At 35.0% G+C, this 25,021-nt stretch overlaps 2 protein-coding genes across 4 annotated transcripts; one reads left to right on the top strand and one right to left on the bottom strand.

Moving 5' to 3' along the window:
* The first annotated feature begins 459 nt into the window (after nucleotides 1–459).
* LOC126369526 (glycerol-3-phosphate dehydrogenase [NAD(+)], cytoplasmic) lies at nucleotides 460–20,987 on the top strand. Of its 3 annotated transcripts, none has more exons than XM_050014007.1 (9): nucleotides 460–697; nucleotides 1,117–1,294; nucleotides 5,864–6,004; nucleotides 6,555–6,662; nucleotides 8,192–8,338; nucleotides 9,551–9,734; nucleotides 14,940–15,093; nucleotides 16,020–16,112; nucleotides 19,253–19,442. In XM_050014007.1, exons 1-9 carry the CDS (start codon nucleotides 645–647, stop codon nucleotides 19,290–19,292), a joined length of 1,098 nt encoding a protein of 365 aa, XP_049869964.1. In that variant the 5' UTR covers nucleotides 460–644; the 3' UTR covers nucleotides 19,293–19,442. The 3 variants fall into 3 exon arrangements, with proteins under 3 accessions (XP_049869964.1, XP_049869965.1, XP_049869966.1); XM_050014008.1 differs by lacking the exon at nucleotides 19,253–19,442 and adding an exon at nucleotides 17,897–19,246; XM_050014009.1 differs by lacking the exon at nucleotides 19,253–19,442 and adding an exon at nucleotides 20,525–20,987 and having other exon boundaries at nucleotides 461–697.
* A 151-nt stretch (nucleotides 20,988–21,138) lies between these two features.
* Nucleotides 21,139–22,810, bottom strand: LOC126369527 (methionyl-tRNA formyltransferase, mitochondrial). The gene is made up of 5 exons (XM_050014011.1): nucleotides 22,628–22,810; nucleotides 22,338–22,544; nucleotides 22,128–22,261; nucleotides 21,688–21,855; nucleotides 21,139–21,519 (listed from the first exon to the last, which is right to left on the bottom strand). The coding sequence occupies exons 1-5, from the start codon at nucleotides 22,789–22,791 to the stop codon at nucleotides 21,158–21,160; spliced, it is 1,035 nt and encodes a 344-aa protein (XP_049869968.1). The 5' UTR covers nucleotides 22,792–22,810; the 3' UTR covers nucleotides 21,139–21,157.
* Between the last annotated feature and the right edge of the window lie 2,211 nt (nucleotides 22,811–25,021).

Here is a 25,021-nt window from a genome sequence, read left to right as displayed (position 1 = left end):
TGTGTATAATATGTCAAAATTAAATAGGAATTTTCCATCCTTGTCTTTTTTGTGTCTGAAAGTATACATTCATGTTAATATAGATAACATTTTAATTTAGTAGTATTATACAGTAATTGGCCAGTAATGTATTCAAAATAAGCAATGTAAATTAAAATCGAACGGACATGTCAGGTAAATATGTTAGCAGAATTGCTTTCAAAGTGACATTTTACCATAAACAACCATTGTTTACTACTTGACAATGGTAAGAAAATATACAGCCTATATTTCTCTATAACCATAGACAAGGTTATAATGCGACGAAAATTAAATATCTTTCAAGGGACTGCTGTTTCTTTTTTCTCACTCCTACCATAACCACATCTCTAAAATAAAAAGAGATAGAAGGTTGCAATTTTAATTTAAGTGAAGCATTTTATTTTAGTAAGAGTATACGTCACTGTCATTTTTATCAGCAGTTTGATAATGAGTTGATTTGATAATTCCTTGATAATGACTGCGAAACTGTAACGCGACGTCAGTTATCATTGCTCTTTGTTTGTAGGACTTCCAGCTTGCAGTCTGATATTTTCAGTGGCGCACTGTGGGCGCGAACGGTATTCTTATCATAAGCGGATTAATTTAGTTCGTGTGATTCAATAATGGCTGAAAAAGTATTGAAGCACAAAGTGTGCATAATCGGTTCCGGAAACTGGTAAGTAATGCGTATGTTTTGTTAAAAGGCAGTTAAAAATTAATTCTTTCTCCATATATTATTTCCACATAATCCACGACATTGCAGATTGTGGTGACCTTTGCGGGATGACATAACAACACAATAGTGTAGAATAAACATATTGTTTCTTGTACTATAGGAAATTGTGAAATATCTACCCTGTTGTTTATAACAGTTTTTTTACTCCACACAGTTGTTCATATTTTTGGAATGTCTGGTTAACAAAACATTCTTTAAAAAACTCTTAAGGCCAATTAAAATTATTGTAGGTATATTATTTTATATATAACAAACAATACATTTAAACCAGATTGTAATAAACTTTGTTCTAAATATTGCTACCTACCTACCTAGAAAAAATATGAAATACTGTTATTATACAATTTTAATGTTTGTAGGGGTTCTGCAATAGCAAAGATAGTTGGTCGAAATGCAGCGCGACTCCCCAACTTTGAAGATAGAGTCACCATGTGGGTGTTCGAGGAGATGATTGAGGGCAAGAAACTGACAGAAATCATCAATGAAACCCATGAAAACGTAAAATATCTACCTGGTCACAAATTACCACCAAATGTTGTAAGTATTTACTTATTATCACAATTAAGAATACAAACTAGAATAGTGGGCAATGACCTTTCCAAAAAAACTTATTTACTTCTTATTATTAAATAGATACATCTACCTATTTACCCCATTAAGGATTAAGGTATGTAGGTATACTATTTCTTATTAGATTTTTTATTTTAGAAAGGGTAAAAACTTATTTTTTTCTAATAGGCTCCAGCTTTTGTTTACAAAGGAAATGCACTCTTTTTAAGAACTAAAAAATATCAGTTCGCTTACAGTTGAATGTTACAATTATTTCTTATTTGAATGTAAATAAGAAAGTAATTGTCAAGGTTATTACTATTCTAGTTCCTAAAATATTTTATTTGAAGTTGATAGGTACCTACTTTGATTTACAACTATACCAAAACAATTTTAGCATTAATATAGCCTGTTTGAAATGCCTCTATATTATGTCAACTAAGTATTTATTGGTCAAATAGTGAATAGAGAAGAATAGTGGATAATAATGGTACAGGCATATTTTCCTTCATATTTATAAAACAGCCATAACAATTTCAGCATTAATATAGGTAGTCTGTTCAAATGCCTATGTACATTATGCAACATACCTATTGCTGAAAAAGTGAAGAATAGTGGTGGCTGGGTAATAATAGTACACACTAATTTTCCTTTATATTTCTGAGCCAGTAAAAGAGCAATCAAAATTCTTTCATTTACATAATAGTGGCGGAAAACAAAGATAATTATTACAATGATAGAGTTGACAAAACATGAAACTGAATTACTTATCAGATAATCTTTTGCAAGTGTGTTGGCGGTATGTTGGCACAGACATGCCATGTGTGCGTGCACGTGTTTTCATGTGGTCTATTTTAGTGTCACTGCCTTAGGGTCACTGCAGAGAATCGGCGACGCGAGAACTTTCTGATAACACTGAAAAGTTAACATTATTACCAAAATGTAAACTTCTCCCTCTCAAATATGAACGAGAGTAATTTGTCGCCGCCGAATAATATTGCATTTTATGAGAATGGTAATAACGTATTTTTTCAGTGATATCAGAAAGTTATCGCCTCGCTGCTGCCATTGGTCTGCGCTGACCCTACGGGATTCATTGCCAATGACACTGGTCACCACAATGTCACAGATCACTATAATGTTATGTAACTCAATTATGTAAAGGTCTTGGCTAAATGTGTTCACTATTTTTGCTTTACGACATTGAAAAGACGTGCAAATTGGTTACGATTCTGTTGTCGTATTGTGTATGTTCAATCAATTGTATCTTCCTGATTTTAACCCTTGCATTTAAGGTTCGGCGCCGTATAAGTACTCCCCGTAATATTCCGAAAGGATTTCGACATATTTTTTTTAAATCGTTTGTCATCTGGCCGAAGCCTGCCCCTCTTTGGTTCTGTACTTCTGTCTGACTCATATACCTACCTATAGTACCATGATATACTTAATAGTAACATATTATACATGAATATACCTACTTGCCCACCCTAATTGGTGAAGGGTCGATAATCACGACGATCTCAGAGCCTCAAGGGTCGTTAAAGATCTTGGTTTCCCTTTAAACATAAGTCCTGTGCTGAGGTTTTTCTTGCAGCCACTTTTCCTCGGTGAGACGTTCGACAAAAATGTATATTTAGGTAGGTACCTACCTATATAAAAACTGACGGTGCAAAGTGTAATCACGTTATCAACTGAATAAATATGTTGCTGAGTTTGAGAATTCGATAAAAACTGGTATTAGATAGGTAGGTTACCTCTTTTATGTTTAAATATTCTACTCTACTACCGCTTGTCGAAACGAGTTATTATGCCACGTAATAAAATCTCGACTTATTTGTATAGGCAGTTGAATCTACACTTAAAAACTCGTTTCAATAAAATGTTATCAACAGTTAATCATAACTTAATATCCTTGCTTTCATTTCAATATAAGTTCTGTTGAAGGTAAACTGTATTTCCTGTCTGCATTAGTCAGTAGTTGGTCAATATAACAACATTATGATTACTCGTACTAATAATAATAATATTTATCGATAACAAACTTTATAAAAATAAGCCGCGATTGTTGTTGAATTTTCTTTCTTTGATAGTGCGTGTTGTATCATTATTTACCTATTACACGTAGGTTTTGTCGTAAAATGCGTAAATCTAGGGAAATAGGTCAATATTGCTAGGCACCCTTCTAAAGCACAAGTATCTATGTAGGTACCTTACCTGCCTACTATTACATTGTATGATATCGCATGGTTCATATCAGTAAAAGTTGGGTAGCTGTGGGTACCTACCTAAATTGTAAAACCAAAAACCACACATTGTGTCTGAAGTTCTGCGAGATGATGAATGATATGTGAAAATTAAATGTTTTTATATTTTTTACGCTTAAGTTTCTTATACATACATACATACATAAACTCACGCCCGTAATCCCTAATGGGGTGGGCAGAGCCACAAGTAATCAAAGACAACTTGCAGCCACTGTAAGTTTCTTATGTTTAATTATATTATTATAAAAGTTTATATTGAAAAATTCACGGCGCATTGGCGCTTCTGCATTGTAAAGTCGTGAAATGTAAATAAATTGTAAAACAGCAATTAGCACGTAGGTACTTCGAGAATCTCGAGATACAGGATTAGGTAATGACTCGAAAATGTTTTCTTACATTTTGTGTCTGCTCGTCCCAATAAGAATAATAAGCAGGAGTTTACGTACGTACATACTGTTTCGCGGATCTCCGTCCAACTGTCACGTAATATTGGGTACTTACCTACTTGCTTACGCATTATATTATTATACCAGAACTGTTTAGTGTCGCGTTGCCAGATGCTCTTACAATAAGTGTATTATATCGTCACAATACATATAGTCACTCATGAGTTCATGGTCGAGGCCGAACCGTCATTATCGGAAGATTAATTTAAACAAGTTAGGTTTCGACCTGATGGAACATCTAACTCGACATAGGTGTATCTATTGCTGCACATGCGAATATATAGGTGCCTTATAGGCGAGTAGATACTTGGCAGTGAACAAGCAAACAATACAAATAAAAAACAATTTTCAACCTGCTTACATATTAGTTGTTAGCTAAGTATATCACATACCTACCTTGTCAAATATAAATAAATAAATAGTTCATGACTTCATTGTTCTAGCAAAAAAATATGATAAATGAATGGCTGCACAACTAGAGACGCAATGACCTACTTTTGAGCTACTAGTTCTAAATATAGTCTGCTCTTAGAGCAAATGAGTATTGGAGGGTAAATTCTCTAAAACTTGGGCGTTGCATTAGATTATTTCGAGCTGCACTGTTTATGCAACTTCGAGCGTTCGCGTAATTTTATTCTCGTTTCTTGACATAAATAAAGTACTTACATTCATATAAACACAGTTGATATTCGTCCGACTGTAATTTTATTCGTGTACTATGCGTTAGTTGGTGCAGGATCACCCATGTCCAACAGCAGCGAAAAGTCGTATCCTGGGAATCAAACATCGAATGCGGAATACTTTTAGCAATCGTGCTTACTTGTTACACCAAAGACGTCGTAAGGAAACCATTCACAAAACGGCATCAAAATAATAAAACATAATAGTAATAAATTGTTCTCACAAACAGGAAATACACCGAGAAATCGCCAATATAACATAATTATGTGTTGTTGTTTTATTAACCGATGTTCAAAACAAATTACTTGCTTTTGTACTTTGACCTTTAAACTAGACAATGACCTGTGTATTGAGTTCAATGTTCTACTGTAGTTTGTTAAATTGTGTAAGCAACGGGGAGTTTACTTATTATTATGCATGCATGCATAATAAATACATTTTACGTTCGTAATCCCCTTGTATAAATTATGGTTTGGAACTCAATTACCTACGTGGTGTGACGCCTTTGACTCCTGCTAAAAGATAGACTACGCATGACCGCGACAAATGGAAGGAGGAAGGGGAGGCTTTTGCACAATCGCGGGATCTTCAAAGTTGATTAGATTAGAATCCACATTGTGATCGGCAGATACATGTATAATAATTTCTTAAAACAAAAAATCAAGGCCAGTTTTTGATTTCTTTATGTGAGCTATGCTTGGTTTTCTCCTTCCTCTCTTTACTTATTTCTTCCTTTCTATGATGTTTTTAATCACTGCGTCATTTCGTAGATACATTATATAGGGTGGCAAAAATGTTGAAATCCGGAATGAAAAATTATATAGAGGGGTTCATTGCTGCCAGGAATAGGAAACCTCTCCCTCGCTCCATTTATGTACAGCAATACAGCAAAAATACTTGATAGGATTAAATGTGGTGTTCTTAGTAGACACCACAAAATGAAAATGAAATGTGGTGTGGTGTTGTGGTGGGCTGTAGAGGGCTGGTTGTCTGAGAATGAGGATTGCAGAAGAAAAAAATAATTTAAACTCGTTTCACGGTTACAAAACAGTAGTTCAATGAAGCACAAGAAAAACGGAAGTAACCAGACAAATGTTGTCATTGCAATAAAATTATTAATTTAATATTGGGGTTGCCAACAATACTTACCAGTAATAACATTCCAGGTGGCGATCCCCGATGTGGTGGACGCCGTGAAGGAGGCAGACTTGCTCATCTTCGTGGTACCTCATCAGTTCGTGAGGACTATCTGCTCGACACTACTCGGCCAGATCAAGCCGACGGCGGCAGCGCTGTCCTTAATAAAGGTTTGTATTCCCATTCGTTCGGGCAAGACGTGTTTCTATAACCTTACAGGCAAGATTTTTTGTAGACTTATGTTCATAGTTTGCCAGGCTTCATTCAGTTTGTCATAAGGTAGTTTCATTGTTAGAAACGTCAAAACACGAAATTACTATGGAATTTGTATGAAAACGCAACATGTGACGTCGTCGTGAATTTCATAATTTATCTTTGACCTAGGAAAGTACCAAATTATGTTTGCGTGTGTGGAGAGGCTACCTAATCGCCACGTTTTGCATGCGCGATCGATCGCAAAATTAGGTCTCTCGCACCAATGCTTCTACTATACTGCCCGTGTCCCTTACAAGCTTTGGCTATTCAATGGGCGCACACTCCCTTTATGATATAGACAAGGACAAAGAATAAGGACGATTTTCGAAATTCAAAATTCAATTCAAAATCAAAAGGCGGTCACTTATTACCTACTTTGCTCGACACTACGAATAGCCCGCGAACGTAGAATATCGTCTCGACTACATCCCGTTACCGTCTAATAATAATTAATTTTGTCAACAGGGCTTCGAAATCGCCGAGGGTGGCGGCATTGACTTAATATCACATATCATCACGAGATGCCTGAAGATCCCCTGCGCTGTTCTAATGGGCGCCAATATTGCCTCAGAGGTAAGTAACATATTAGCCTTTATTACATGATTTCTGATTACGTTTGAACCTGATTTTAAAGAAATAACCAAGCACCAGTTTCTTCAAAAAGTGACTGTCGTTTTGCGTTCCAACCGGAAGAATAAACTTGCTAATTACCTAATCTGCAGATTAGATCACACCTGCCTGTCAAGTTTTTTTCTGTTGATCTAAATTTGTATTCTTCACTCGCGTGGATTGTGAGATCATTGACCGAACTCATCAACCCTGGGTTATTTATTACTGATATTTGTCGTCTCGCTGTTTTCCCTTCATCGTTACACATTCGATAGTACGTATCAATTTCCAATCCATACGTAAATTAATCTGAAAATAATTCAGAAATTATCCCCACCGCGAGAATCAAACCTTTGAATTCAAGACACTCTTCTCCGACTGAGCCATCTGAGCTTTAACTCGCTTGCCAGAGTATGTATACTTTTCCGCACACGAGTAGGTATGGACCTTGAAAGCGGTTGCGATTAGACCCAATAATAGATTCACATGAGACATCGTTTCTGCACGTGATAGGGCTGATATGTTTGGTTTTATGGAGTTTCGTTTGTCTGGATAAAATAAATGTTTATATTGACCGGATTTTTCCAACATATAAGTATGATAAAGAAGATTACGGTGATAAAGGCCTGTGACTAGGCAGGTTTAGGACACATGCACCTTCAATACTAAATAGGCCAGTTTATCAACTCAAAAGCCTTTTTGAAGTATTATATATTTTTTTCAGTTATGACGGACGTTGTTGCACCGAATGAGCAAATAGTTTTTTTGCGTAAAATGCGTACCTAATAAAGTACTAATAAACGATGTCATTGCATTATCTATTACATAGACCATACTTGGCTCAAAATGTTTCCTTTTTAGGTTTGATTATTTACGTTTTTTATACGTATCAGCCCTACATGTCCTAGTAGGATGTTTGTAAACCTTGAATGCTGTAACTGTGATCTTTAATTATTGCCGTATCTGATCGATAGACATATTGTTAATAAAGTAAAACAGTATCGCTCTATGTAGAAATATACTTGAGTGGATTTAATGATACGTTTTCATGAGTGCTTCAAGCGCCTTTTCAATATCCAATATTTACTTATATGAATAGATAATAAAAGTATTAATGTTAAAAAAAACTTTTAACTCCAAAGGTTACTCGTATGTGGTTTATCGTACTTCTTGATTATAAACGGTTGAAAAATCGATAGTGTTGATGTGATATTTACGACACCGATTTACGAACTAGCAATCACAATACGTAATTATGTGGCAATGTTTCTCTCTCTTGTACTCGTGTGTATCTTAAGTAAGATAGAGTTATATCGTATTTTCAACGTATGTGATCTGCTAAAGGAGGTTCACGCTCTACTACGTCTGCGACACACCATGCGTTTTCATTGGCGTACGACAACCCACGGCTGTCATGCATCAATGCGTGCTTATGGTAAATGTGAATGCGTGACGCGCGTAAACGCGTGTATACTGTAAACGTGTATGCGTAGGTGGCGGATGAGAAGTTCTGCGAGACGACGATCGGGTGCCGCGACGTGATGCTGGCGCCGACTATGCGTGACATCATCCAGACCGACTACTTCCGAGTCGTGGTAGTCGATGACGAGGACGCCGTCGAGATCTGCGGCGCGCTCAAGGTAACTTTACGAATGATTACAGCAACACGTGAGAGAAGTGACGCTATCTCTCGCTCGCTCCTTCCAGTACGTTACTTACTTGTCTCTTTCTTTAGAAACATATTAAAAGGTAATAAGTCTAGATGGATTGTGCGGGGTCCCTAAGTTATCATTCTTAACTACTAGGTAACTATATCTCTAAGGCTAAATGTCAGAGCACCAGAAGTTAACATCATTTGGTCTCCACATAAACATGCTGGATTTTTTTTAACGAAAAGTTAAGGTTAAACACGAAAAAGTAAATCAATTCTGAAGTAAGGTAGGAAGTGTTGATAAAATTAAATAGGTTCATATGTATTTCCTAAACCGTAAGTACTTAATCTAGTTTTTGTTTTCGATCTGAACCTTTGAGCCACCTTGTATAGATTCAAATATATGTCAGTAATCTTTTGAGAAAATAATTATTACGTAAACCGGACGCATAATTCTCCTTTATTTATCAGCAACGATAAGAAATTCCCGCTCTCAAAAATAAACAGAACATTACTGTTACTTGCTACCTGTTACACAACTATTAGTTATCTGCTCCGCACTTTGCTCGTTTGAATATATTTAGATCCGATGGGTGAACTTATTTTCCACTTGCAAATATTGACTCTAGATACATACTAGATAGGCTTAAGTGATAGGTATCACTTAAGCGTAACACCTATCTAGTATGTATCTAGTATACTTACCTAATAATGTTCAGTGCTATGCCGCTTATCAACTAAAATAGGCTAAAATATGTTGCACTACTTTTTGAACTAAATAAATACAATAAGTAGGTAGGTCTACGTGTAAACAATTATTGGTGAAAATCTATAGAAATCTGGATAGAAACCAAATTCGGAAATTACAGTTAATTACTGTGCAGCTTCTAAATTGATATATACTAAAACATATATCACAAGAGACTTTTGTGAAATACAATATACAACAAATCGAGTGGTGGCCTACTTTTAACATTAATTCTCTCTCACAATACATTCTACACTTATTTACATAAACTTTATGAAAAATAAGATAATTCGTTAGTTTTAAATTCTACAAGTTTATCAATAAATAAACGAATGAATGAATGGACAGATGTCGGTGTAGCATACCGACAAGAGCGTGGCTCTTAGTGATGATGATCAATAAATAAAACAAATTCGATTTTTAACTTTTTTTAATTATTTTTTCTTTTCCAAGAACATCGTGGCGGTAGGCGCTGGTTTCGTCGACGGTCTCGGGTTCGGCGACAACACGAAGGCGGCGGTGATCAGACTCGGTCTCATGGAGATGATCAAGTTCGTCGACGTGTTCTACCCCGGCAGCAAACTGAGCACCTTCTTCGAGTCCTGCGGGGTCGCTGACCTTATCACGACGTGCTATGGTGAGTGGGCATCTCATTAAGATGTCAACTTAACTTTCCTCGACTCCGTCCTCAGTTCTTCTATCGTGTGGGTTGTGAGGTAGGTGGAGTACCAACCTCATCAACTCTGGTGTCAGAGTTACTATTGAGCCGCCAAAGGCCCCTGACATGGCTCATGTAACGACTACTTACTTACATCAGTAAATAGTAACCGGGGGTTTTGAGGCGACTTCAACGCCTGCCTCGAAGTCAGCTCAAACAGCGCATCAACCTTAACTCGAGTTTACTTTAGTATGACGACATTATTTTCGTATTATTATGTTGCCAGTGTGATAAGCTCGACTCTAGTGAGTAAAGTCCTCAAGTCAAGGACATAAATGTTAACTAAAATACCAAAATGCTCAGCTGAGGGTGAGTCGAGTAGAGGAAGAGTCGAGTCAAGATCTTAGAATACTGCTATAACACTTCGAAATAGCCTATTCTTCTTCTACCGTGTGAGGTGGAGTACCAACTTCATCAACCCTGCCTAATAGCCTATTGTACCTTGGTCACTCAATCAATATAATTAGTTCCTAGGTATATAGCTCTAGGCTCTAGTCACACAATGGACTCATAAAATACCACAACATATCAAGTTTACATTTGTTGCTCTTCAATATGAGGAGGATAATGGAACTTGTATTAAGCGTAACCTATTCGTAATTACAAAGTTCTAAGTACATATTTCGTTTATCCTACCTACTTTGAATCATATCTATGTTTACATACTACTGAGTTGCCCTCATTCGCTATAATTGTAGAGCAAATACATTCACAAATACGCCATACCAATGCCCTGCCTTAATATCGATTTTAGCTAATCAACTTGTATTCTTTACTTCCGCGAGAACTGAAATGTATAATTTTACCGTACATTCAGAATCTTGCACGTTTATTCAGAATAAAAAGGAAAATATTTGCCAAAGAAGTGGTTAGGTGTACTTACATATTATAAGCTACGCCAAATCTACATAAATACGTTCATCATATCCCTAGCATTATCCCGTTTTTCACGGGGTCCGCTTACCTAACTTGAAGATTTGACAGGTCCGGCTTTTTACAGAAGCGATTGCCTGTCTGACCTTCCAACCCGCGAAGGGAAAACCAGCTCAATACAGGTTAGGTCACATACCTCTGAAAATGCAATTTTCGGGAATGTGGGTTTCCTCACGATGTTTTCATTCACCGCTGAACACGTGATAATCATTTATGATCCAAACATGAATTAGAAAACAAATTCGACAATCATTGGTTTAGGCCCGTACTGGATTCGAACCTGCGACCTCAAAGTGAGAGGCAACCGTTCTACCAACTGGGCTACCACGGCTTTATCTACAAAAATACGTTATGATTACTAAGCTTCATTAGGATTTACAGTGCAATGAATTTTTAGAAGCCATTATAGCAGCCGGTTTTAGTATAAAGAAACTATCATAATGATAAATTATCGAAAATGTTTCTAAACTGTAACAATATTTGCATGATATTGTTGATAGCTGATAAGGAGGGACTTTTATGAACATCCATCCATTAATGTACCCTTTTCAAAAGCAATTAAACAGTATTTCTATTTCTATCTGCCATAAGCGGCAATCTGCTGAGTTGCAAATATGAGTTGAACTTTTTTGATATATGTCGTTGATCCCTCATATCACAATAAACACGGACAGGTAATAGTCCAATGGTTTAATTGCCTATAAACTAAACACTCTTACAACATGCATTATGTAAAGTGTGTGGACATTCCTACCACATACTATGATTCTCGTTTGTTTTATAGACGTTATATCCGGCGATATAAATAGAGAACTCTTTGAAAGGTATCATAAAGCATGTTTTCAATAATGCACTATCAATACTATCGTGCACAAGTGGTATCGCGTAGATATCGCCAGATAAAGCTGGATTGTACTTGCCGGTCACAGAATACTAATGACCTCGACATAATGGTCATGTCTGCCCGCGGTAGGAATTACGCGCGTGACTTAAGTACCATTAATCATCATCAGAACATAGTATATACCTAAGGATGTCTGTCTTATATACTTTCAAGCTTATCTCGATAACCACTGAATAAGTATATAACACTGTTTTAACTGATATGATCTGTATTTCTGTAAAAATAAAATATGATCAAAAGCCGATTTTGGAGTTATAAACATAGAATAAACAATAATTGGATAGTTTTCTAGATCAAAGATAAATTATGAAGTTCTGATTACTAAATAAAGATAGATCTAAAGGTGACACGTTTTCTTTTGTATATTTAACTTATTTATGAATTTTCATCATGAAAAATGTAATAATAAGTGCGACATTTTGTCACGTTGTTCTATCACGTCCCAGGTTGCATTTTCATACTTACAAATTTCATAGTAATTTCGTGTTTTGACGTTTAGTAAAAAGTAACTGATTTCACTAGTTGGAAACTACCTTATTCTACGTATAGAAGGGACACTCTTCGCCCCGCACCAATTCGATCTTGGAGCGAGTTTGATTTATCTCACCCCCTGATAGGTACTACTTTATTTATAAGCCGTAAGCCGTTAAGGAATAAGGGAGTGCGCTCGGACTGTCTGTCTCGCTTGCATGCACGATGTTAGACGTCACACGATAAGGACGTGCTTTTTGTATGGAGTATCCGGGCTGAGCCGTAAGTGAATATTCTTCTCCATAGCCACAATAAGTTTCAAAAGGGCATCGTAATTAAAACATAGCTTTCTCGTTTATATACTTACGATAATTTAGTTGACTTTGACCTCCGTTTCTCATGCCTTTATTACATTCATATATCCAAGACAATGACGGAAAATTTTGAATGAATATGTTGTCCGATAATGGAAACGTATTTTTCCATACATGGAATACTAACAATACGTTTCTTAAATAGTACTTATATAAAAAAAATTGTCAAGCTTGATAGTGGGAATATTTTGCCATCTGGACTCTTGCCATGATTGGTAGGTCCTCGAACTTTGTAACGTATTACATAATCATAATAAAGATTAAAACGTGCATAATATTATTCGTCAGTTTCTTATCTGATTATAGTGTAACTGGGATAAATTGGCACATATTTTATGCTTTGTTATAGAATAAAGGATAATAACATAACGTAACAAATAGGTACTTTATTACAAAAACAGAAATTACACAATACAAAACAAAAGGGAAATAGAAAGAGTACAATAGGCGGCCTTATTGCTACGTAGCAATCTCTTCCAGGCAATCGTTTTAAATATAGGAGATATTTAACACTTTCAAGGACAGAACGTCTAATGACGTTCCGGTTCCGAGGTGTCATAATTACCTATTATGAACCATCAATGACCCACGATGTCTGTCCGTGAGAGGGTTAATATTGTATTATATACTTCGCATAGAACGGTAACTCTTCGCCCCGCACCAATTCGTATCGGGCGCCGACCTGACCCCCTCTGGGTCTTACTTAAATGTTCAAGTCGCTAAGGAGTAAGAGGGAGACCGCGCGAAACTGTATCTCGCTTGCACTTACGTGTTAGGCAGGGTGTTGATGGAGCGTCTGAGGTGCTTTCATCAGGCATATTAAATTTTACGCTTGGGCGTACGTCGTAAAATGACTCATCAGCGAGAAATACAAGTTAATTAAAACACGTTTTGTATGTCTAACATGTTGGATTTATTGCGAGCAAGGGCAAGCCTAGTAGTTAGTGCCACTAAACAACTAATAAGGCCTAACACATTTATGCATAGTGATTGAAGTTGTCTTGAGGTGTATTGGTAACACCAACATTAAATTTATATTTCTATTACTATGACAACATTTGTCGCGTTAGTTCCAATTTTCTTGTACTTCTTTGGTAGTTGAAAGGAGTACAAAGTGATACGGTAGTCCGTATACGAATTTGAATTAAATTCAGTGAGTTTTGGCACTCTGGATGTTTTTATCTGTCAGCCTCATCCTCAGAAAATCACTAAGGGTGGTATTAATAAACTAATCTCAGCTGAGACTGCCCTCAAGATCATGCTTAAGGGTTTTTTTATATGAGAACTGTCACATTGATATGATCTTGAGGGCCGTCTCAAAGCTGAGATTACTTTATTTATACCACCCTAAGAACATTACACCCAAATCCTAACATGGTCTACCTATTAAATCCTTCGAAAATTACATCTGCTATAAAAAAAAATACATGGTTGTTATATAACTATACACCGATGACTACATTGACCGCTAGTATATTTGTTAGGTCCACTTACTTTAGTTAGTTTTATCTTATCACGTAGTAAGAGAATTGCAATTTGTCTGGTTGTTCTCACGATTATATGCCGACAAATGTGTCTGTTATCGAGACTAATGTTGTTTCAATATCGAGTAGATTTCCAAGATGCTTATCGACGTTTATCAATACATTACGTGGGTTACATAATAACAAAACATTCGTGTAATTTTATTGTTACCAGTCATAAAATATCGTACATTGGATTAATCTTTTTATTATTAAAGCGTTTTGGAATGGCTTAACAATAATCCCTTCACTACGATACGGAATGAACTTCCAGGGCTGTTTAATGTACTGTATTTTTCAATCTGCCTGTATCATAGCATAGTCTTATCCCAAAATGTAGAACCATCTGAATGACAAATGCTAATGAAGTTTTATTATTATGTCAAATATACAGGGAGTTAGTGACAGCGTAATGAATACTGAGGGGGATGAATCAGACCATCTTCTTCTATCGTGTGGGTTGTGAAGTAGATTATCAACCTCAGCAACACGGGTGTCAGGGTTATTATTGAGCCGCCAATGGCCCCCGATATGGCTCATACTACGATTACTCACTTACGAGTACATCAGTAAGTAGTAACCGGGACCAACAGCTTAACGTGGCATCCGAATCATGGATCATCTTACTTTCGGACAATCAGATGACCAGTCTGTAATGTTCTAACCAAACTAGGGATCACAAAGTGATTTTTGTGATTTGTCTCCACCGGGATTCCAACCCAGCACAACGCTCAACCACTGGACCACGGAAGCCGACATTTATAAATGTGCCTGTAGCACAGGTCTTATCCCAAAATGTAGAACCATCTCGTATTAAATGATTTGACAAATGCTACCGAAGTTTCACTAAATATCAATTATATTAATGTGACAGGATTCTGAAGTACATACATTTATAGTGGCACAATAAACATTGCAGGCGGTAGGAACAGGAGGGTGGCAGAAGCGTTCGTCAAGTCTGGCCGATCCATCAAGGAGTTGGAAGACGAGCTGCTGAACGGACAGAAGCTGCAGGGGCCCATCACGGCCGAAGAGGTTAACCACATGCTCGTCAACAGGAATATGGAGAACAAGTTAGTGCTCACTTTTTTATATTTATTGTATGGTCTTGTATATATTGTAATAGGGTAGTTTCAACCTAGTCAAATCAGTTCCTTTTTACTAATCGTCAAAACACGAAATTCCTATGAAAATAAATATATATAAAATTATGTACGGTAGTCAATATTATATTTGTTTAATTTTTAAATACTTATAAACTTTGCCCTGGATGTTAATAAATCATTATTAATAAAAGCATAGGTATATAAAACGAACTTTTACGTCCTACTGCTTTTTGATTTATACTAAGTATGTCTAACTTATTTGCACGATTGTTGCATAAACATGGGTCATAAATCATAAAACACGAGTATGCGTTTATGCAAAGAACAAAGTGAAGGCATGAATGCATTTTTGCTCTGAATGTGTTATTGAATTATAAATACATTTTATTTTTAAGACTGAACAAGGCATTCCCAACTTTTTATGTTATGTGAAATTACTCAGTACTCACGAAAATAGTGCTCTTGGCGTGTTTCCACGTGATCGTCTCGGTTAGGAGCGTGTACGATGCTTTGACGTCACGTCTCGAATGGCAGACATTTTTTCAGCTTCATTTTACATAATTGTTTTACTAATTACATCACATGAGAATATGAGTCTACTTTCGTAGAAACTTTTCCACCCCTCTTTACCCTCGTAGGGGTTTAATTAAATATTACAAAATCCCTAAAAGGAACCCCATGCAAAATTTGAGACTTGCGGACAATCAGGTGATTATCACCTGTAGCACTTGTAGTTTCTGAGATCTCGTGACGAGTGGGTCAGTGACCTTTGGCTTTTATACATATGTACTTATATAGATCTTATGGAAGTATGTTGAGATTCAGAAAGAGGATTTTCCCATTCTCCTCTTGATATTTGAACAGGACTTCAACTTCATACGGTAATGTTGCAGGTTCCCGCTGTTCACGGCGGTGTACCGGATCTGCAAGGGCGACCTGAAGCCTTCCGACTTCATCGACTGCATCCGCAGCCACCCCGAGCACATGTAAGCCATTCCTTGCTACCCTCTGCCTAGCTTCTAGACTAGATAACATATAACCGATGTAGAATAGAACAATGTTGTGTACATAATTTAACAATATAATATTTATGTATGTTTTACAGGGTGCTAGTACTTAGAAATTGGTTATTATATTGGTAAAGTTTATTCTGAATGCATTGACTGCGCTCTTGCGTTGTACAAATCGGTATGGCTTTTGTATCCATTTTTGTTATGAGGTTTTGCTTTAAAAGCTTTAAGACTAGACCGTTCCATGGACCTGGTAGTAGAATTGGCTTAAGAGTTTTATGTATAGCAACAATAGAATCAAATCAAATATTCTTTATTGCAAACACAGAAGAAATATATTAAACCATAACCAAGAAAGATTACAGCACAATTAAAGGCCTTATTGCTTTACAGAAATTTCTGAAAAGAACATATCGTCCTTAAATTATATAATTGGAATTAGAATTAGAATTCCAAAACGTGTGTGAACATAAAGTTCGAAATTTTACTTAGCCTATGTTATGGCGATACTTACCTAGTCATATATTATAGGTACTATATATAGCTGGAGACTTATAAAATAAAGACGTGACCACACAAGGCGGCAGTCAAGCTATTCATTGTTTGAATGTAGTACGTAATTAACGCATGTTATATATTGTTACATGATTTATTGACATCTGTTTCATTAATTCTATATGTCGTTGCTAATATTGATTAGGACATTAGATTTATCTTTGTTGGTGTATTATCCTGTCAAATAAGCCAGCAAATTTCGTCGGATAGGGCTCGTTATCTCGTTTTGGCTAGTAGCTACAGAGTAAATGAACAGTTGGAGTGGTTGTTCAGATAACGTATATTGATGTTGTTCAAGTCCAATGTAGGTGATAACTAGATATATAGTAAACATTATTATTACATTTATGTACATACCGCGGATTAGCAAAACAATATTACGTTTACATTATTATTTCATCTTAGACTTATTATTAATTTCTCGCCTGCTTAACAATCGATTCAATTACTTGAAGTAAAAGACATGTTGTGTAGTTGTATGTACGATTAACTAACATAAAAATCTATGAATAAACTATGATATTTAGAAAATAAAATGATATTTTTTCATTACCTCTTTTTTCCTTTATTTCCTACTGGTTTCCTATGTTTTATTATATATGTTCATTTTGATAGTTGATGACTTTTAATTAAATTTTACAGATTTGCCCCCAAGAATATTATTATTTACTAAAGAAAATATTAGACGCGCAGATCGAAATCCTACGATCGAAATGAAAAGCTTATATATATAACTTTTTATATGTTTTTACATTTCTTTTCTGTGCATGTTGTTTTTAATTCTTGTTGTTGTTATACTGTTATGTATTGTTAATATTCTTATTGTATAAAAATACACCATTTTGGTTACGGCTGTGTTTGTCTTCGCATCACTTTGTAGTTAGTATATTCGCTCCATCGTTGCACTTGTCGATAATCGATATCGTTTCTATGATCGATTTTCCTGGAAACAAATGTGTGCAAAAAGTTCCTTGCAAAAAATTACTTGCTTACAATGTTTGTCTGTAATAAAGTAAACATGAGTGTAAAGTGATATAAAGAACCAAAAATATCTCTATAATTATCACACTACACTATAAATATAGAGGTAAATGAGTCTGAGAGGGTAACTTCTCAAGGAATACCTACTCTATTCATTTCAGGAAATTCGATTATAATATTGTAAACTACATTAGCATAGTAACTATTTTTCACTAATATTCTAGGAAAACGCCAGCGCCCAAATGCTCTCTGTGACCTGAGTGAAGTCTTCAGTATTCAACTTGCATTTACTGTCTGCTGCACTTGCATTGCCTCGATCGCACTGCGGCTGTTTTCTATCCAGATGTACCTCTAGAGATGTGCTATCCAGTGAATATGTAAAGTAGCTCTAGCTAGAGTAGGTAGTCATATAGCTGATGTGGCTGTGACGTTAATTAGGATATTTGGAAAATCAGGATGTTGCTGTGTAAAAATTGATGTTTCACTGGACACTTAAAAGTCAAGGAACTGAATAATTGTCCGGGACGTTGCTTTATAAATCGGGAAGTCCTATTACCTGTACGTATGGCGGCTCTACTAAGCATTACCATACAATCTGGATAGAAAATGAGCCGAAGTTTATAGATGCACGAATGTCGTTGTTGTGTTACCTATCATATAACCAGCGGCGTAACTATATGGTGGCATAACGGGCAAAATGCCAAGGCCGGAATATATTTTAAATACGCCCTTAGCCCTTATCCAGATATATGGCATGATTTCCGCGTATACATACACAGAGTACTTTAATATGATATATATAAGAACGCGATATAAATATGCGACAATTGCGCTGTTCATACATGGGCTAAATCAATGAGCGATAAAAACTGAACATTTTTTAAAGAATTACTATGACAGCTTCGCAAGCCTGGATATACACATATATTATTACGCCACTGTATATAACTATGTTAAGATTTATTTGTTCATCTTTTTTTTAAGAATGTTTTAAACGTTTGAAAATCTTAAATCTAGATAAGGGTTCTGGTATTCTAAAGAATACACTTTATTATGGAACCGCTGTATAATAGAGGTAGGTACATGATCAATTAAAGTAAGTGTTTTATGAGATTCAAAATATGGATTTTTAGAAAGCTAGCTATAGCAGATCGTGGGACTTATTTGATAGTTTTTATTATAGCAAAAGTCAAATTTTCCTAGTCTGCTAAATATACCCACTGATTGTTTTTTTTTCTTTTAGTTATAATTTACGGTTAGGGAGTAGGGTATAATGGTAAGGGTAATTTTTAAATAAAGAACATGAAAAGATAAAGAACATAAATATGTACTTAATTCATCATGATTTCATGTATTTTAACAATTTTATTCATAAGGTTCTCTTCACGTGCCATTTGACATAATAATCTACATGTTGATCATGTGTTGGTCATTTAATGAGTTTTTGTGCAATTCATTTCAGAATCCATTTTAATAACACACGAATAAAAACAGAAGCCTTTAAACTCAATAAAATCTGAAGTACATTATGCAATTGGCAACATTTTTAGACAGAATATAGTGCATTTAATTCTTTTCAGGATACGCGTAGTTAGAAAATCGCATTGCTGTATATGCTAAATTACTTTTATAAGGTAAGGTATACGTTATATGGTACTAGAAATGATATTACAGATAGTTAATATATAACAGGCTTCTGTTTTGTCAACTTACCTCAATGTAAATGTATTTGGTCTCAACTTTCATGATTACAGCACCTGCATTTTGAAACTGTCTATTATTTATGCCCATTTTTGTAAACCTCCACGTTTATGCTATTTCCTACCCAAAGCTTAGCATACCTATAATTGGGTAGTTTCCAAGGTCAAAGATAAATTATGAAATAAAGACTACATTATTAAAATTCATAAATAAACGTTTTATTTTATTGAATAATAAAAGAAAACGTTTTTTATTCAATAAAATAATATTTATGAATTTTAATAATGTAATAATAAGTGCGACATTTTGTCACGTCTTTTTACGACGTCACAGGTTACTTTTTCATAGAAATTCCATAGTAATTTCGTGTTTTTACGTTTAGTAAAAAGTTACTGATTTGACTAGTTGGAAACTAGCCTATTATAGTGCGTACAAAAAGATGTACCTACAAGGTAGATATCATAAAGAATGTGTTCTTAGGTCATTCCAAATAATTTAAAAAAATAGCAATAAGGTTGCATAAGAAATATACATACATACATAAACTCATGCCTATTTCCTATACTGAACCTTTTCTAAGGACATCTCCAAAGAAATATCAGCATTAATATTTAAACCATGTAATAGAGAGCCACGAACGAACTCCCGCAAAAGTGGCGCCACTGTCGCACTTTCATCGTACACTTATTATGACGTTCTTTTAGTACCATTGATATGCGCGAGACTTCTTCCACACACTGAAGCTCTAGCTTGCTAGTACACACTAGAACTCACTAGACTAACATGCATTCATATAATAATACATCAATAGAAAGTGGATCCTATGCTTCACCATTGATGTTTAATGGAAAAGCGCCCTAAATCAGCTTGCAACATAGATTAGAATGTGATTAATACAGCAGAGGTAAGTTCCATATCCATGTTTTGTACAAAATATCAATGATATCAAATTAACCCAATAGGCTCCAAATGTAATATACTAAATACCTTGATCTACACTTTATTGTCATTTATGTAGGTATAGGGATTATCTATTATGTAAGTAGTTACAAAATATTTATATTCTATAAACTGGAACTCTTTCCCTTTTCTTCTTTCCTTGCGATATTGTATTTATTAATTAATATTTTTTATTTCATTTTCTTTTTCAGGGTAAAATCGGAAACCCAGTGAAATTACTATTAAGCAAATATTAATGCATATTTGGATCATTCATTACACACATACCTACATAGACCAAAGACCTTTTGTAAGACTACAAGTTGTGAATTTTTATCTGATATAAATCATAAAATCTGCACAAAAAATATTTATGATGTGTATGTGTTTTAAAATGTATTTTATGAGTATGAAATACTTAGTAAAAGACTTAGTTGTAATTTTTATATATGTATATTTTTGTTATTATTCCTTGTATTTGCTCATATTTAGTTATACATATTTAATTCAGTAATTATATTGATAAATTAATTCAAGTCTGTAGTTATATGGTAGTTTTAAATATTCATTGTCAAGTTTTAGCTCAGTAGAAATATATGTTGTAAATAAGTGGGTACATTTTGTGTCTATATCTTAGAACAGGTCTATATAAAATATATTTATTTATTCAAACTACTATTTTCCTTTATTTATGTAATCTCTATTAACAGCGAAATACCTACACTTTAAAAAATAATAATATATCAAACTAATCATCACACCATTGTGATGCTCATGCACAACCAACAAATATTAAGAAAGGCATTAAATAAAAATCCTTGTAATGACTAATTAACACAATATATTTAACATACCATACATAATCTTTTTTCTACTGGCATATTCTTTATATAACCATTATAAAAGTCTAAAGCAGATATTTCACGTTTCCCTACTATCCTAAGAGATCTGAAGTAAACATATCTTCTGTCTTTACATAGTACTTTTATTGCATTAGTCTCTTCACAGTATTCTAGCGATCCTACAGGCTTACTGTGGTCAAATTCTTGAGTTTTGTGAAGAAATGCATCAAATAACTTCATCTGTTTGTCTCTGAATTTTGTTGTTAGTGGATACAATCCATATATTGCCCGGTAGAGATTGTATACTTCAGTCGAACTCATTTCTGGCCATCTTACTTCACTAATATCTTTGTTGATTTTCTTTGCTGAAAAAATTATTTAGATGATTGAATTTCATTTTGATTTATTGATACATACCAGTATTATTTCAAGATAAAATACTCCTATCCAATATATATCCTAGCTCCTATTTATTTACTGCTTTTGTTGAGAAGTTTTCAGATTTAAATAATGGTTTATATTAGTTAGCTTACCATAAGTAACTCCTTCTTCATTTTGGGGCTGTGCCTTTTCTAAACTCGTCGGCAAGTTACTCATACAGTCAACCAACATGTCTGCTCCGAGTTCAGACAACTGTGCAGTTAGTTCTGGCAGTTTGATATCATCAGGGACTGGCACCCTTGTTTGACTTATTATTTCACCTGGGAAATATTACATTTGACAATCAATGAAATCATTTATCGCATCAGTCATAGGAAAGTATTACATTACATTCAGGACATATAAAAAAAGACAATAAGACGGGTGCAATTATTCACAGTTTGTGATAAAGAACATAGATTGACTAAATTACATAATATTTGCTCCTTTTGCCTTCTTTATAAATTAACATTCTTTTTTATCTCAGCTCATTACATAATTGAATTTAATTGACTTTGTAGATACAACTAAATAAACTAATATTTATACATACCTACATCAAAAACATTAGCTTTAATCTTCATCAGTGAAACTCCAGTGACTTTATCTCCATGAAGCAGTGTGTGGATAATCGGAGCCGCTCCTCGCCATCTTGGTAATAAACTTGGATGGACATTTACCATGCCTCTACAATTGGCAAACAGATTTTTTAATTTCTAAGTTTCTATATGAAGAATTTCTCTTCTAAAGCATATATACTTACAATGGAAATTTATTAAGAATATCATCTTTAATGAGATGACCAAATGCTACTATTAGTCCAATATCGTATTCTGTTGACTTCAAACTATGTAGGGGCCATGATATTGTTTTTATGTCCTCGGTATGAGCATATTTCTCAATTATAGTCTTGTTCTTCGAGCTGTTTGCAGTGACAAGATCTAGGCGAATTATCCGCTTGTCACATTTCCTGAAAAAGCGAAAGAAACTGTCGCATGAGAACAAAAATATCGTACCTAATATATATAGTAATTTTATTAAATATTATCTCACCTGAATTCGTTGATTTTTCGCAAACTGCTGAGAGCAATACCGTCAGAACCAAAAAATAGTACCTTATAAGTCTTATTGTGGTGAAACCGTCGAAGATAACTTTGTTTTTCTTTAAAAAATAGTCCAAATAATCGAGACGATAGGTTATGTACCATCTTGAACATATATGTCAAATAATGTCAATGTCAACATGACTTATGTGAAGTGCTACCAACATAAGTTTCTGATTGGTCGACTGGTGAATTATCGTTATCAGCTCTTCCGGAGCCGACCAGACCGTTAGTCGGTCGGATGTTGTATTCAAAGAAATATTCAACGTTTACAGAATCGAAGTCCAAAAAATTCTAGAATCCACGACATTTTGGCGCAATCCATGAGTGGGTGGATTGCAAGTGGATTGTGTGTGAGTGTTTCCAGAAGTTCTAAGTCAGATTACGTTACGTACCTATTGAAATGTTTTTATGATCATTAAGGTAGATATACCTTCATAAGATATTATGTGATAGGGATTTTGGAGAAGTAATTCATGATTATAAAATACTCTTAGTAGCCTTCAAACGACCTCCGTGGTCTATTGGTTAAGCGTTGGGCTTACGATCCGGAGGTCCTAGGTTCGATTCCCGGTGGGGACATATCACAAAAAATATTTTGTGATCCCTAGTTTGGTTAGGACATTACAGGCTAATCACCTGATTGTCCGAAAGTAAAATGATCCGTGCTTCGGAAGGAACGTTAAGCCGTTGGTCCCGGTTATAACTTACTGATGTAAGTAAGTAGTCGGTACATGAGCCATTTCAGGGGCCTTTGGCGGCTCACTAGCAACCCTGCCACCAAGGTTAATGAGGTTGGTACTCCACCTCACAACCCACACGATAGAAGAAGAAGAAGCCTTCTATTATATAGGTACTGTCCTGCTTCACTAGAAGGTACAGGTGTAAGCATGTACCTACTAGGCGTGAGATAGATAAATGGGCGCGCTCGGAAGCTTACGACAAATATAAATTAATAACTACCTAGGAGGTATTTACTTACGTAAAATTAATCTTAATATAACTTAAACTAAAGAAATGAGCCTTTGATTCCAAAATACCGTAAATTTCCGTTGACAAGATTATACCTACTAATAATTTCGATGTTGTAGGAAAGGGTGCTGTAGTTTTCACAGCAGTATTGAAAAGTTATCCTACTAGGTACTATCACTAGGTAGGTATAGTACATAGCTACGTAGTCGTTACATAATCATGCACGGGGCCTTTGGCGGCTCAATAATAACACTGACAAGCGCTGACATTAATGGCGATGAGGCTGATCATCCACCTCACAACCTACACGATAGAAGAACATTAGGTGGGTACTTACTGATTATCTATTTGAAGTTTCAACAGCTTCCGTGCTCCAGTAGTTAGAATTAGAACGTTCGGTTTACAGTCTAGAGGCCCTGGGGTCGATTTCGCGTGGGGAAGACATGACCATGATTAGGTACCTAGGACTTAATTGTCCGTGCGTACTACCTTGAAGGAAATACGTACGTAGTCGGTAAGTCAGTTGTTTCTTGTATTTCAATTGTAATTCTGATACAAAGGTGATGGTGTTCGGTCATTGAACCATCGTCAACACGAGAAAAGATGGTGCACGGCACGGATAATTAAAAAGCAAGTACTCTGTGGTGCGCTGCTTTTCTATTCACTTGGTAGGTACCTATTCTGTAAGTAGGTATTCGGTTTACAGGCATCTTTCAATACTATAGCATAAAATCAAAAAATTTGGTGTACTTTTCATTTGTCATCATGTCTTTTTTATGAAGATATTTTATTTCAATTTAACATTAACATTTGCACGCACAACAATTAGGTACACAGTGCAAGATAACATTTGATTTTTTGCAAAAGAGTGGGTACTTTATTCGCATTATACATCCCTTCCTAATAGTGACTAAACTTTACAAATACAAAAATAAATAGCTACTCTACGCATTAATAGTTATTTCTTCTTAAAACGCAGGATATTACGCAGGTTCCAATATCTGAATAACTACCCAGTAAGTATGCAATACTATTATTTGTAATATTAATTAGTAATTGTAATTGGTTTCATTACTTTATCTTTTTTTAAAATCCATCAGTTTTAATTGATGATTTGCGGGTAGTTAGGTACTCTGTAATAAATCTATATTTAATTACTCGTAGTAGGTTAATTTACAGAAATCTACTTAATAGGTAGAATGTAGATACGAGATAATAAGGGTAGTTTGGCAACTAGTCAAATCAGTTATTTTCTTACTAAACATCAAAACACGAAATTACCAAGGAATTTGTATAAAAAAACAACCTGTGACGTCATAGAAAAAACGTGATAAAATGTCGAACTTATTATTACACAATTTTCCTTATTAAA

Source organism: Pectinophora gossypiella, chromosome 9 (genome assembly GCF_024362695.1).
Source record: "Pectinophora gossypiella chromosome 9, ilPecGoss1.1, whole genome shotgun sequence".
Classification (NCBI taxonomy): domain Eukaryota; kingdom Metazoa; phylum Arthropoda; class Insecta; order Lepidoptera; family Gelechiidae; genus Pectinophora; species Pectinophora gossypiella.
The sequence above is the reverse complement of the archived record's forward strand: the minus strand, read 5'-3'. Positions and strand labels throughout refer to the sequence as shown.